At 41.8% G+C, this 14,907-nt stretch overlaps 2 protein-coding genes across 10 annotated transcripts in view; one reads left to right on the top strand and one right to left on the bottom strand.

Moving 5' to 3' along the window:
• Positions 1-367: 367 nt before the first annotated feature.
• FASTKD3 (FAST kinase domains 3) lies at positions 368-12,248 on the bottom strand. 3 transcript variants are annotated; one of them, XM_070747026.1, is made up of 7 exons: positions 11,717-12,248; positions 8,516-9,973; positions 8,134-8,213; positions 7,041-7,215; positions 3,429-3,498; positions 1,803-1,917; positions 368-828 (listed from the first exon to the last, which is right to left on the bottom strand). In XM_070747026.1, the coding sequence occupies exons 1-7, from the start codon at positions 11,877-11,879 to the stop codon at positions 712-714; spliced, it is 2,178 nt and encodes a 725-aa protein (XP_070603127.1). In that variant the 5' UTR covers positions 11,880-12,248; the 3' UTR covers positions 368-711. The 3 variants fall into 3 exon arrangements, with proteins under 3 accessions (XP_070603127.1, XP_070603128.1, XP_070603130.1); XM_070747027.1 differs by having other exon boundaries at positions 11,557-11,726; XM_070747029.1 differs by lacking the exon at positions 11,717-12,248 and adding an exon at positions 10,601-10,961.
• A 212-nt stretch (positions 12,249-12,460) lies between these two features.
• MTRR (5-methyltetrahydrofolate-homocysteine methyltransferase reductase) overlaps positions 12,461-14,907 on the top strand; it is a 35,688-nt gene continuing 33,241 nt past the window's right edge. Inside the window, exon 1 of one of the 7 annotated variants that reach the window (XM_070747037.1) lies at positions 12,461-12,714. The gene's annotated coding sequence lies outside the window, so the exon portion shown is untranslated. Of the gene's footprint in view, positions 13,013-13,746; positions 14,853-14,907 lie in introns of those variants that run through there. The other 6 variants (XM_070747035.1, XM_070747036.1, XM_070747033.1 and 3 more) reach the window with 6 other exon arrangements.

The following is a 14,907-nucleotide window of genomic DNA, read 5'->3' as shown; positions in this document are numbered from 1 at the left end:
TAGTAAGAGTTGACACATTGAATCTGCATTTCCTATCAGCCCAGAAGGGAAGCTGACAGAACAGCCTTTAGGAGAAGGGGGAAGTGCTAATTTTAATCAGGAGAACAGAAGAGGAAAAATAAACGTGAAGTGGTCCCTATAAAAACCTTTCTCATGGTAGAATCTTGTTGTTTTTACTTAATGGTAAGATGCCATTTTGGTGAAAACTGGCAGTATATAAGTTTACTAAATAACAATACTTAACAATATACAATGTATGCAACATATACACATTCAAAAAATATACAGTACATTATACACACACACACACACACACACACACATTTATGCATATATACATAAATATACATAATACCTAATACATAAGTGCACTCAAGTTATGTGTTTATTGTTACATCTAGTCTGGCTCCTTGGTATACATGAGCACACAGGCTTTAAAAACTAAACATAAAACCCCCCTAAAACCTTAAGAATTAAACATTCCCACGTTTCCTAGGACATGCTATATATTACCAGGGGAAAATGCAAATATTTTTCAAATTAACATGATATTAAATCAATCACATTAGAAAAAATTAAAAATAAACAGGTGCATTAGCACTTTCTCTCATGTAACATTGGGATACAAAACTATATGGTAGGGTAAAACCCAGGTTTTATTTAAACCTTAATTTCTCAAACACAAAATCAAGATATAGCCTTCATATACATTTATTTAGATTCAATTTTATTTTCATGGAAGCTATAAAAATTAGGAAATACTTTCTTGTGTAGGTATTCCAATACATCATTTTTATTGTCCAGTGGATTAAACTCAAAAAATGGGATCTGAAATATAAAGAAATGCAGTAAACATTAATTCAAATAATTATGCAGAGATTCAAACATTAGAACAACGTTATCCTAAGTTTTCTTTTCTAAAAAGAACATGAACAGGCCAATCACAAAAGGACATTTGACCCCTTTTCATTTACTTTCCTCGCCTGCCTTGCTTTGTTCCTGTCCTGTTCCAATATTCTTGATAGTCCTGCCACCCATCCTTTGCCAACTATTGATGCCAAAATGGCTCCAGGCATATGGCACAATAAGAATGGGACAGCAACAGACCTCTGAAGGACTAAAGCTGGCGATTGTAGTCTTGAATAATGGCTGTCTTCCAATAAAGGTGAAATGCTAAGTCCTGGGACAAAATCCAATTATTACTCATTGAGAAGAGATCATCTAAGGCAGGGGTTGGCAAACCGCGGCTCGCGAGCCAAACGTGGCTCTTTGGCTGCTTGAGTGTGGCTCTTCTGCAGAAGCAGAGTTTCCGGCAGTGCGAATGTGTTGCTATTGAAATTTGCCAAACCCTGGTTTAGGCGAACACAAGCAAAATGAGGAATTTATAGAGTTGCTCTGTAGGGCATACTAGATTAGGTAGCAAAGTTGGGGGGGGGGGGGAGGTTGCACAGGGCCAATTGTTCCAGTTTATTATTTTTACAAATAGGTGATGAACATATCCATCACACTTTCCTCCTCCTATTGTTTTCCACAATAATTCCTTGAGGGTGAGTTGGCTGACTGGCCCAAGGTCACTAATTTGCTTTCATAGCTAAGCCAGGACTTGAACTCACGCTGTCCTGCTTCCTAGCCTCATGATCTTAGTTTAGCTGTGAGACCAAGAACAAACAGTCTGGATCAACCCTCAGAAATAAACATTTCAATGAACAAAGCACCAGTATGGATCTCCACATATAGTTAAATATTTGAAAAATGATATCATTCCTATCTCTTGAAATATGTAGCAGTATTATTGAATTTACCTGTATAACCACATAACCAATGAGCTTCAGTTGTCTTTGCTTAATGGATTCTTTCCCAAGAAGATTGTGACTATTAGCACAAAATCTCTTTTCATCATCAATGCAGAGAGCTATTCTGTAAAATCAAAATATTGTCATTGCTTCAAATTCAAAATGTCAGTGTAGATGTTTCTAACTACTTATATCTAAGAATATACAAAGGTATGCAATAATCTTATGTCTTCAATCAAATATAAGTCCTTGTGCTTCTTTCTGCATAAATATGTATGACAAATGTTAGTCAACCCTTTTCACCCTGACACACATTTGAGAGAACTGTACAAAAAGGAAATTCCAAGTAGACCCAAGTTAGCATTAGGGGCATAAACAGAAGCCTAGACCGAGGAACAGAAAGACTGCACAATGGCTATAGCTATTGTGCAAATTAAAAGCAGTTTGCTAAGCAAAGCAACCCCGTGGACTTTTTTGGACTAGAAGCATCTGCCATAGCAGTAAGGCGTGAAAAGGGATTCCTTCCTTCTGGGGTTAGCATCATGGATTTGCATGCTGCCACCTTCTTTAGAAAACAGCTCTAGGGAATTGCAACAGTATGGAAAGGGAAGAGGCAAAAATGTAGCACAAACACTAGCTTGACTTGAACATTGAAAAATATTTCACTGAAAAATACAATAATTTCTTAGGTGTTGAGCAAAACTAAACAGGTTCGGAACTCTTTAACCACAATATTGCTAATTTTCTATCAATGCTAGAACTTGTTCTGTCCCCAGTTACGAACGTAACAAACACACCTTTTAAATGAACTTAATTTAATCAATGAACCACTGATAATAACTGGCTTAGCAGTGGAGACACACGCACAAATAAAAAAGCAATACTTTCTTGCAAAAAGCCAACTGCTAATTAATCTTCATTAGTAGCTATGTAAGTTCAAACAGTCTTAACTCAAAGCAATGCAATTAATTCTTGCTATCTCACTTAGTTTCCAAAGGCTTGGCAAAAGGCCCAGGAGTTTTCCATGATAAGAAATCCAAAGCAGAGAAACAGAGATTCACAAGACAATCAGGACAGGTGCAGGAGTCTAAACTGTTGTTTCCTGCAGCCTTTTAGCTGCCTCTACTGTTCTTAGAGTCTCCAATTACCTCCAAGACTTACTCCCAAGGAGACCTCCTCTGAAGTAACCATTCCTGTCTCTTGGCAGCTCTGTGAGCTCTTGCATCAAGAGGAGGAGAAGCCTCTTTTTCCTCATCACTGCTACGAGGTACGAAGGTTCTGAAAGCCCTGGCTGAATCTCTGCCTCTGGCACCGAGTCCTTGCCATCCTCCCCACTGCACGACACAGGTGCCAGCTGTATAGGCCGCTGATGCATCACCAAGTCGGTCTCCTCCCAAACAGAATCCGCTATCAGCTGCAAGGGCTGCTGGCGGGCCACAACAGTACCTCCATGCTTCGTCTATTGCAATTGGAATCGACCCCGTAGGAATAAGTGAAATATTTTTTTCAAACAGAAACATAAACCAAATTCCAGACAAGATTTTTTTTTCATGAGAAAAGAAAAATTTTAAAAAGTTTTTTCAGGTTTGCAAACTCCCTTTGGAAAACAATAACCTACCGTCCAGTTTTCCTTACCTCTCGTAAATCTCATCATGTGCATTGACTGGTAGCACAAATCCTTCTTCATTGAGCTTAATCTCAATATCTTACATAGAACAAACAGAAAGAAAATAGCAATACAGAATATAAATAGGATATAAATACTTATTTGTAATCAAAGTGCAACACTGATAACTGAGGCAGCCTTTCAGTTTGTTCAGCACATTTAACTTGGCTGGAAACAAACCTAGCTGTTGTTGAAAAAAAAAAATCTTAACGATTCTAAGGGAATTCTAAAATTGCATGCAGGTGAACAGTGGCTAACAAAGGAAGGTGTAGAAGGCCCAGGAGCGTCTGCCCTCAAAGACAAGCCTGGATCAATCCAGACTTCGTTCCAGTGAGAACAGAAGGGCTAGGCCTCAATGATTAAGCCAGCGTTTCCCAACCGGTGTGCCGCGGCACACTAGTGAGCCGCGAGACACAGCCAGGTGTGCCGCGACACTAGGGAAGCTCCAGCTGGGCGGGGCGCTGCCGGTGCCTCCGACCTCCCGGCTCCTGCCCGATGCCGCGGTTTCTGACGCACTCCTGCTGGGCCCCAAAGAAGGAAGGCAGGAAGAAGGAAAGCTTCATTCTTCACGCCTTTTTCCCGTCTTCCCTGGCGTCGGCGGCAAGTGTCCTTTGGGGCCCGGCGGAAGGGCACTGGCGTGGGAGGCGGGGGTGGCGGCTGCAGCGGCCCCGGGCAGTTGCTGGGGGATGGCAGCGGCGAGCAAGAGCTCCAGGGCGGAGCCACCGGCAGCACCCCGCCCAGCTGGAGCTTTCCTGGTGGGGGTGGCAACAATTGTCCTTTGGGGCCCGGCAGGAGGGCAATGGCAGCGGAAACAGGCTGCCGGCTGCAGCGGCCCCGGGCACTGTTCCCTGTAGGCTGTGCACGCCAACGCACCCCAAAATGCCCCCCCGCGCACCCTTTTCCAGGGGCGCGCAGGGAGCCGCGGCCACCCGCCCGCCTGCCCGATTTCCCTCCGCGCGGCTAGGGACGCGGATCCACCGCCCTCGCCAGCCCGATTTCCCTCCAGTGGCTAATCTCCCTCCGTGGGGGGGGCCACGAACCGACGACCGGGGGCTGTCCGTTCGTGTTGGGTGGTGCAGGGCAGGCACAGGCAGCCCCAGGGGAGAACAAGGGAGGGAGAGAAAGGAAAGAGAGAGAAAGGGAGGGAGAGAAAATTGAATGAAGGAGGGAGAGAAAGAAAGAGTAAGAAGTAGAAAGGATAGAGAAAAAGGAAGAGAAAGGGAGGGGGAGAAAGGAAAGAGGGAGGAAGGGGGGAGAGAAAGAAGATATGAAGGAGGGAGAAAAAGAAAGAGAGATAGAAGGGAAAGAGGGAGAGAAAGGAATGAGAGAGGGAGGGAGAGAAAGGGAATGAAAGAGGGAGAAGGGGTGAGAGATAGAAAGGATAGACAGAAAGGGAGAGAAAGGAATGAGAGAGGGAGGGAGAGGAAGGAAAGAGAGATGAGAGAGGAAGGAGGAGACAGAAAGAGAGGAAGGAAGGAACGAAGAGAGAAAGAAAGAGGGATGGAGAGAGAAAGGAAGGAAGAGAGAAAAAGAGGGAGGGAGAGAGAAATAGAGCGAAAGGGAGGAAGAGATATTTTTTTTGTCCAAACTTTTTTTAGCGCCCCCCCCCCCCAATGTTCCCCAGGATTTTGAAAATATGAAAAATGTGCCGCGGCTCCAAAAAGGCTGGGAAACACTGGATTAAGCAACCAAGGCACACTGGTTAAGAGGCCTAGCACGGGAGTAAAAGCCTGAGACTCTCACAGCCTACTCTGGGCCATGCGGCAGACTTTATGGCGCCAGACGACCTGTGTGTGGGTGGGCCGTTGGTACTGGTGTTACTGGACGCTGAGGGCCTTCGCGTCAAGAAAACTCAATAAAGAGTTAGACTAAGTCCGAGGGACAGAACCAGCACCCTTGTAAAGCATCCCACTCCGCAGGAGGTGCAAAAGTAAACACAGTCAAGTAATAAAAAACCTCCCAGCCGGGCAGATTTAGAAAAGAAATATGGCTGACTGAAACGATAAGGCAAAGCAATTGTGCAATTAACTGGAAGCCTTATTGAGCCCAGGAGGGCTGGCTGGAAGCCGAATTGCTTCAAGTCAATAGAAAGGATTTGCTGGATTTGGTAGAAGAAGAAGGGAAGGTGTTTGTTTCGACAGGAGCTGAGCCACCACGTGTCCTACCGGTAGGAGGACCGAGCGAATTATGGGAAAGGGGCGGATCCAGCAATCTTTTCAAAGACAGGCTCAGTCCTATGTGGATTGGACAGCGAGCAACCCACGTGACTGCTGGACCCGCTCCTACAGTACGAAGAATGTCTAGGGCCCTTGCACCAAGAGATGATGTTTCACTTTTTATCCCCACCATTATGTCCCCAGCTCCACTCCCAATTAACTGTGTGGAGGACCACGGAGTGATTTCTCTTGCTGGAGTTCTGAAGGCATAGTTTGCAGAAAGCTCACCCTGAATGAACATGAACTTCTAGAATCATAGCTTCCACAACTTCATGAATGTTCCATACAAACATTCTACAGAACAAACAAATTCCAACAATGAGATAGAAAATCGTGAGGCAAATAACCTCAGTGGAAAGTATTGCCTAAGAATCAAGCTGGTACAAAAGTTGGTGATGAAATACAGGCTTGCCAATTTTATCTGTAGAGGGCCTGATGTTTATGGGGACTTGTGTGTGTGTGATTTTCATGAGGGAGCAGATGCAGCCACAAAGCATTCTTTCGAGAAGTTCAAGGCCATCTTATGTTCACCACCTGAGCGGGAGCAGAAGGAGGAGTTGCCACCCAGGCACAACCTGAGTGGGCAATGTGACAAGGTTTTTTTGGGGGGGGGGGCAAGGAATATGAACTTTCAACTGGGTGGGAACAGTGTAGGTGCCAGTATGGTTCTGGCAATAAATTGGAACTTTGAAAAATACTTTGACTTGGACTCTGATTTAAATTTGGATGCTACTTGGAACCTTGATACAAAGTTCAAAACATGGAATGTAAAAAAGGATTATCAATAATACAAAAACAAACTATAGAAAGACTGAATAAATTGTATACCGAAATTTTATGGATAAGTTTTAGCTTTATTAACTGATTTCAATTATTTTAATCACAATGCTATAACGAAAATGCTGAAGTATTCAGATGTTATATTATATTAATATATTAATATGTTATATTAAGAAATATGTTATTAAGAATTTTTACTTTTCTATATTGATCTGAACCATAACTAGTCTTTCTTTTCTGTATTAGTAAGACTTCTATGCTTAGCGGAGCAAGGGTAGCTCCTTTACATGTTAAATGTTGTTTGTCTTGTCTTGTCCTATATTTTAAAAAATCAATACAAAATGTTTAAAAAAAAACAAAGTTCAAAACATATTCTTGCAGTCATCTAAAAGCTTAGTAGAACTCGGAGATTTCCCAAAGTTAATATCAAAGTAATTTTTTTAATGTGACACAAGGGGGAAATACTGTAATCAAATATGTTGCTGGAGATTAATTTCATCCCACCATTCCACCCATTCAATCTTAAAAAAAGTGCAACTATCTAAAACTGAACACAGCTATCTGAAAAGGAAACAGTTTGCTCACCTATAGTGTAGTGATATGGTGTCAGAACATTACAGACAAAATATTTTTGGCTTCCTAAGAGGTCAATCATGCCAGCCTTCACTCTGTTGAAAAGATGAAGATCAACCTTGAATTCTAATGACTCACATCTAGAGTAAAAGGACTTGACTTGGTAGTCTGAGGGCAGACAGGGTTTCTGTAAAGACAAAAGAAAAGATTTTAAATCAATTTTATATCCTGCTGGTTAACTAAGCAAATATGAATAAATATGCAATTAGTTTTAAAAATACAACAATGAATTAACATAACAAGGCACACAATGCTGGAAGAATGACAAATAATAAGGAGCCAAGGCACAGAAACCACCACATCAGAAAATCTATAAAGTAGTATTAGCAGGCTCTTATTTTTCTCTCCAGTTAGTACAAGGTAGCGGTGTCAAACTCAAAGTCTGGGGGCTGAATCTGACCTGCGAGGTGCTTAGATCTGGCCCTTGGGGCTGCCCTGGAAATAGTAAAGGACCGGCCCACGGTGCCTCTATCAGCGAAAATGAAGCTTGTGAGGGTGGTGCCTGGCCCTCCCGAACTCTGTTTTCACTGGCAGAGGGTTGCAGGAGGCTGAAAACGGAGCACAGGAGCCCATTTTTGCTGGCAGAGCACTTGGGCCACCCCAGGTGCCCCGAAACAAGTGATGCCATGCTGGCCACACCAGCCCTAGCCACCTTCCCCCTGAGGTCAAACAGAACCCTGATGCAGCCCTCAATTAAATCGAGTTTTGATGTCTATGGTATAAGGCAATATAAAAGATTCTCCAGATACAGATGTCTTGCTTTTGAGTTCTTGCTCCAGCATAGAAGTTCTATAAGGGGAGCAGATCTTTCTTTCCCCCACTGGTATAAATCTATGTGAATACCTTCATCCTGTATATCTTATGGCCAAAATCCCATAGGACTAAAGCCTAAAATGCCAGTAATAAAATTATTACTGTTGATATGGAGGAAACATTAGTATATTTATCCATTAGTATTACGAAACACTTATTAGTCTGAGTAAAAATGTACAGATGCTGGCATTTGCTTAACTATTAATATTGATCACCATCAATAATATCATACCTTATAGTATGGACACTCCAGTTGAATGGTTAAAAATAGTTGGGTCAACTGAGAAAGAATCTTCCATCTTGGACTTTTAGCTAAGATGCAAACAACCAGAAAGACACATCATCACACAACAACTTAAAATTGATTGCTCAACTTTCATTTTTATTTACTAGTATTTATATTCAGGGAAGATCTGCCTCTGAAGCCGTCGTGGGCATGCACCAACCATAACGAGATTTCTATTATGTCTTTATAAGTATTTGAAGACCAGCCAGGCAGTTGAATGCCTTAATAATCTTAATTTAAGGATTGCCTATGACTCCTACAAACTATTTGAAAACAACTGTTAGTAAGACAGCTATTATAATGGAAATTATACAGTTTATTTGCTTACCTTGCAATTCCTGCAGGAAAAAAGGGTTGAACAGTTTTTCGATAAAATTTAGTGGGTAGCATCTAATGAGAATGCATGAATGAAGAAGGTTCAGAAGTTCATGAGGCTCAAACTCAGAGATTCGCATGCTAACAAATCTTTCAACCTGCCGGAAAAAAGATGAAGCAGACGGGGGCAAATAGTTGAGCTTCCCAAATGGAACAACCTGCTCAACAATCTGAGAAACGGTGAAATTATCAGCATTGTAGACAAAGGTTTCTGCCACTGCATTGAATATGGGTTTGGAAAGAATGCATAGCGTACTGCAGTATTGCATGATTTTGGAAATTGTGCTAGGATGCATCACAAAGGCAAATTTAGTAACATGTCTTTCTAGCGCCTCTATGAAACCCTGGTCAGCGCATCTGAAATGAATGAATGCTTCCAGTACATTTATCATTTCATCATCCGTAAAATATGGGATATAACATGATGCATGTTTACAAAGTTTCATTATCAAGTTATTGACTTGGGTTTCATCTAAAACAACCAGAGCACTTAACACTGTACTTGTCTGTTTGGGAGTGAAATGGCAACTTTCTGTCTCTGCAAAACCGTTCATTTTGCTTAACAGGTTCTGTAACAGATTTGTTTCCCTACCTACATACAGCTGCAGAGTTCTGTATACCAGGACCATTTCTTCAGTCTCCCAGTCCTCAACATTTGTACTCTGAATTTGATTCATAATTTGTTCCAGCATAGCATGTTCTGGTCCTCCAAGATTAAATAAACCTTCTGCAAGGATACACAAATTTTTTATAGTCATTTGTCCCTTATCAAGACGTTGTTGGCTCTCTGACACTAAGCAAGCCATCAAGGAACTGCAAGGATCAATATGCAACTTTGTCAAGGCATTTAGAGAATTTGCAAGAGCATCGTCAGATAAATGTGTAGACTCTTTTTCCAACTGCAAGCAAAGTGATTTGAACATATCATTTTCCATTAGCAACTCGGGACTTTTCATTAAGCTGTCCTGTAGCTGGATTTCACCCAATCTCCGAAAGATAGCTGCTACCATGGTATCAGATAAATTGTCCAATGCACTCATAAATTTGAAAATATCCCCGTATGAAGACCATTGGTTCAGTTCCTTCAAAAGTATCTGTTCACCTACTGTCTTTCTATTAGATTTTAAACTGTTATTGGCCTCTCCAAGGTGTTGCATTGTTTCCACAACAGGGCTAGTATGATTTTTTAGTTTCACATGGTAGTTTCTACAAGAAGTGCATGGGAACCGTCTTCGGTTTTCCAATATAGAAGAGTCAAAGTAGCCAACTGCAAATTGCCTCATTTTCTGACAGAAATGGCTGAAGGCTCTGCTTCCAGTTAGCAATTGTCTGCATGCTTGTATATTCGAAACATATACGTGGTAAGATCTGACAGCTATAAAAGCCATGTTAGCTTGGCTGATGACATTGCCTGAAAATAGAAGAAAAAGTTAACAGATTGCCTTTTAAAATAGTTTGAAATGATAGACAAGAGGCAGTACAGAATTCATATCAATGTCTTAATTCTGTGACAGTATGATACTGTTAACTAATGAATTCAACTCAGAAAAATACCGTAAACATTTAACATCTGCAAATTTATGTTTTAAAGTACTGTGAATAAGACTGACTGAAATTCTGAAGCTCGAATAAACACCATAGCTGTATAAGAATGTTCAAACTGCCAAAAGAGAAATTTCAATTATGCTCCTTGTTGGTATTGTGATGGTAAAAAAATCCCTGCAACAACCAACCCAATTATACAAAATGCAATACATAAAAAATTGCAAATGTAAATTGTATATTTTTTTGTAAACATCAATTGCAGGACTCAAAACATTTATGCGACTACTGTGAGCTCTTTCCTACTTCTCAGCCAATGCGTTCTTCTCTGGTCCTCAAGATAGGAGGAAGGAGGAAAATGGCAAACTGTCGTGCCAAGAGTGGGCCTTTTATTGTGGCTGGGAAAGGAGATTTGCAAAGTTGCTGCTCTCATACAAGGGTGACAATATAGAGACAGCCACTGCTCTGGCAGCAACAACAAATAATAAAGCATCACCTATAGGACCCAGAAGTGGATTAAAGATGAGCGCTTCGGTCCAGGCCTGAGTGAGAAAGCAAAATTATCCAAGATGAAGACAGTCCAGGAGCCCAAACTGACCCTTTCCAAAACTACCCGGTTTGTTTATACTAGTAGCTGTAATTTAGCAAAAAAGCACAATAGAGAAAGTTCTTTTTGTGCCAACTCAGGAAGCTCAAATTGCCCAAGGAGTTGCTAAGTTTCTAGAGGAATAATTGAGTCTGTCATCTGCACCTCTATAACTCTCTGATTTGGTTCTGCAATGCAACAAGACCAACACAGACTTCAAAGGATAATCAGAAATGCAGGGGGGAAAACCCAATTGCTACCAACCTGCCTTCCACTGAGGAGCTGTCTACTGCACCAGTCAAAAAGAGGCCTGTGAAAATATTTACTGATTCCTCGCATCCTGGACATAAACTGTTTCAACTCCTAACCTCAAAACAATGCTATAGAGCACTGCACACAGAATAACTAGACTCAAGAACAGATTTTTTTCCCCCCAAACACCATCACTCTGCTAAACAACTAATTCCCTCGCCACTGTCAAACTATTTGCTAAATCTGCACTACTGTTAATCTTCTCATCGTCCCCATCATCCCCCACAAATAACTGTAACTTTGTTGCTTGTATCCTTATAATTTATATTGACTGGTTCCTAATATTAGATTGCTTATTTGTAACCGGATTATCATTAAGTGCTGTGCCTTATGATACTTGACCAATGTATCTTTTATTTGATGTACATGAGAGCATATGCACCAAGACAAATTCCTTGTGTGTCCAATCACACTTGGCCAATACAATTCTATTCTATTTTTCTATTGCATTGCATTGCATTGCATTGCATTCCATATTCTATTCTCTATTCTCTTCTCTTCGCAGCACCCATCCTTCAGATAACCGCAGTTCCCAAGCTTCCAACAGTGCTCACCCAGTGCAAGCCGCTGCTTCCCCAAGAGTTACCAAAGGTTACTTAAGAGAGACTTAATAAACAAACAAAAAAACAAAAAAACAAACAGAGCGGGAGGCAGCGCAGCCGAGCCAAACGCTCCGCCGTCCTCCAATGGGCTCCACGTGCAGGTCATCCTTACCTTCTTCCTCGGCTATTTCAAGATTCCATTTCTGGTTAAGCGCGGGGGACCAATCAGATCCCGTCTTTTCATTTTGTACCCAGCCTCCTGCATTCATGGATTGGCTGCAAAGTCGCAAAGCCCACCTCGCCCCTTCAAGCGTGACCCTGATTTGCTTTCGCATAGACGTCGTGGAGATAGAAACTTACAGAGGAGTACCGTGCTCCCTGTTGATTTTGCCGGTGAAAGATAGGGTTGGAAATAGGAAAATTCACCGCATTGAAAGAAAAAAAAAGCCTCCACGCTTCAGAGGGTGAAGCTCATGAGAGATTATCATTAATTTTCCCCTCAGCGTCGTCGGCTTTTGCAAGCAAGACGACCCCAGCCCCTCCTGCTGTTAATACCAATTAGCCATAATACTATTTTTTCTGAAAATTTTGCAAAAAGAACAAAGACAAGCTGATGCTGTCGTCTGGGAGTCTACATCATTTCATTGTTTATGCGGGGCTGAGACGTTTCTTAGGCCCTGTGGCCTTTCCCTGGAAGTTAGATACAGGGCTCTCCAACCTTGGCCACTTTAAGACTTGTGGACTTCAACTCCCAGAGTTTCTCAGCCAGCAAAGTTGGCTGAGGAACTCTGGGAGTTAGTGGCCAAGATTGGAGAGCCCGGAGCTAGAAAAAGTATAGAGGAGAAAGACGGCCTCTTCTTTATATACGTGAGCATTTATCTACTAAAAAATAGAATCCACCCCCGCATGACGACTGAGTGACAGACAGAAAATGCCCCAGGCAGAATCAGCCTGTTCTAGAAGGATTTTTTTTATTTTTGAGAGCTCCACTGCTGGTTTCCTTCGAGGCAAAACACTGTGGAAAAGGCCGCAGGTCGCTTTTCGTGCTGTTTCCCGTCGGGTCCCTTTCTTGACTGTGCCGGATTGCCCTCCCTTAGCTGAGTCGCGGAGAGGCGGTGCTGGGCGGCGCACGCGGGATCGGAGCCTGTGTGGCAACCTTTTCGTGAATATGTGCGGCCGCGTTTAAAGGAGAAGTATTTTTTTTTAAATGGTTTTTTACGTTTGTGTATCCCGAAAGGACAAGACAGGTTTCCAGTGTGGAATTAGCCTGGGTCTGGGCTGGGGGACCCTCCTCCAAGAGAAGCCCATCTGCAGGGTAACAGTAACAGAGTTGGAAGGGACCTTGGAGGTCATCTAGTCCAACCCCCTGCTCACGCAGGAGACCTGTGCTAAGGATTCGAACCGCCGAACTTGCCGACCTTTCTGATCGGCATGCTCAGTTGTCTGAGCCACTGAGCCACCTAGTCAGGTCTATTTATTTTATTTATTTATTTTATTTGTCATACAAATATGGTATTGTATTGTAGTATGTTTAACGAATACTGTATAAGTATAAAGTAGAGATAGAAAAGATAAAAAAGACATTAGGACAGGAACGGTAGGCACAAAGGTGCACTTATGTGCGGCCCTTACAGATAGACCTCTTAGAAAAGGGGAGAGGTCCATTGTAGATAATGTCACCCCATCCCTAGGTGTATTTTGGGTATACTGTAATTGTTTTTTTTTATTTTTCTCCACATTAAGATAAAACATATGTAAATAACCAAACACAATACCAATATCAAACCAGATATATATGCCAAATTTCCATATAATGAATGTGCTTTAAGGAGTTTCTTTACTTTCTACCTTCTCCCTCCCCTCCCATAACTCCATCTCCCCCACCTTATAAGTAGTACTATAAGGTGTATTTTGAAGGACCAACCAAAGTTGTTGTTGTTGTTGTTGTTGTTGTTGTTATTATTATTATTATTATTATTATTATTTATTAGATTTGTATGCCACCCCTCTCCGAGTACTCGGAACGGCTCTTTGTTGTTGTCTCTTTAAAGTTGTCTCTAAAGGCATTTGAAAACCATGCCTGATTCTCCCCTCTTCCTACCCTGCACTTCGGAATTGTGCTGCTTTATAATGTGACTGTTGCTGCTTTTTTTAAACTTTCTGCATTGTTGCTTGTTATTTATTTATTTATTTACTTACTTACTTACTTATTTTTGTCAAGTATGCATTTATAATATATGAGGGTTATCCGGAAAGTAAGGTTACAAGGCATGTAGCTCTCATGGGGAATGTTCACGGGGGGCGGGATTGGTATTACTACTGTGTAGCGTATTACAGCGGGCATTTCGCACTTGGAGGAAACGGAATGAGGACGCTCATCTCTAACCTTCACCAAAATGCCAGTGGATTATCTACTGACCCCTGGCACTGCTTGTTCACTTCCACTGGCTTCCCCCTACGTGGTAGTAATACCAACTTTCCACGTGAATATTCCCTGCGAGAGCTATGTGCCTTGTAACCTCACTTTCCGGAAAACCTTCGTACATAGATATAACATTGTTTATATACATAAGATGGTATTGACAAGAGGGAACAATTGGACAGGGGAAGGTAGGCACATTGGCACGCTTATGCACCCACCCACCCCTTACAGGCCTCTTAGGAATGGGGTGAGGTCAACAGTAGACAGTCTAAGATTAAAGTTTTGGGGGTTTGATGACGAAACCACAGTTATGGTAGTGAATTCCAGGCATTGACCACTCTGTTGCTAAAGTCGTATTTTCTCCAGTCAAGTTTGGAGCAGTTCACTTTGAATTTGTAACTGTTGTGTGCTCATGTATTGTTGTGGTTGTGGTTGAAGCTGAAGTATTCGTTGACAGGTAGGACCATTGCAGCAGATTATTTTATGATCTAGGGCTAGTCAATAAGCATAGTAAGCATAAGCAATTCAAAGCCTTTGTAAATGGGGAGGAGTGTAAAGGAAACCAACAAATGTACCTGGCATTCTTCAGTAGAGGTCTGTGTTAAAAATCTGCCCTGGATCAGTACTTTTCCATATACAAATTACAAAGCCCTCGATGGCTTAAGGCCTGTGTGAGACCTGCCCTATGCACTTTTCTTCCTGCCTGCTTTGAGGGATTTATTTATTTGCCACATGGAAATGTACTTGATCCCCACTCTCTGTTTTTATAATAGCAGCCAAGATACATCTCTTCTATCAGGCCTTTTAGTTTCCCCTTTTAAGATTACTTTTTATTTTTGTTTTGCTCTTAACTATTTTGAGTAGACAACTGGAATGCTTAATAAATGTAAGTACTATGCATCAAGAATTTTCACCTAGTGTATTTTCTGGTTGGTATAGAA

This window comes from Erythrolamprus reginae, chromosome 3 (genome assembly GCF_031021105.1).
Source record: "Erythrolamprus reginae isolate rEryReg1 chromosome 3, rEryReg1.hap1, whole genome shotgun sequence".
NCBI classification, from domain to species: domain Eukaryota; kingdom Metazoa; phylum Chordata; class Lepidosauria; order Squamata; family Dipsadidae; genus Erythrolamprus; species Erythrolamprus reginae.
This window is presented reverse-complemented; position numbering and strand designations above follow the sequence as displayed.

What these genes read in the sequence shown, in the direction of transcription:
- FASTKD3 (XM_070747026.1), bottom strand. Translation starts at nt 11,879, where the DNA reads ATGCGAAAGCAAATCAGGGTCACGCTTGAAGGGGCGAGGTGGGCTTTG. An exon ending in TTTCCTGCAGGAATTGCAAG is followed by an intron (nt 8,214 to 8,515) that starts GTAAGCAAATAA and finishes TTTGCATCTTAG; the next exon opens with CTAAAAGTCCAAGATGGAAG. An exon ending in TGGAGTGTCCATACTATAAG is followed by an intron (nt 7,216 to 8,133) that starts GTATGATATTAT and finishes TTGTCTTTACAG; the next exon opens with AAACCCTGTCTGCCCTCAGA.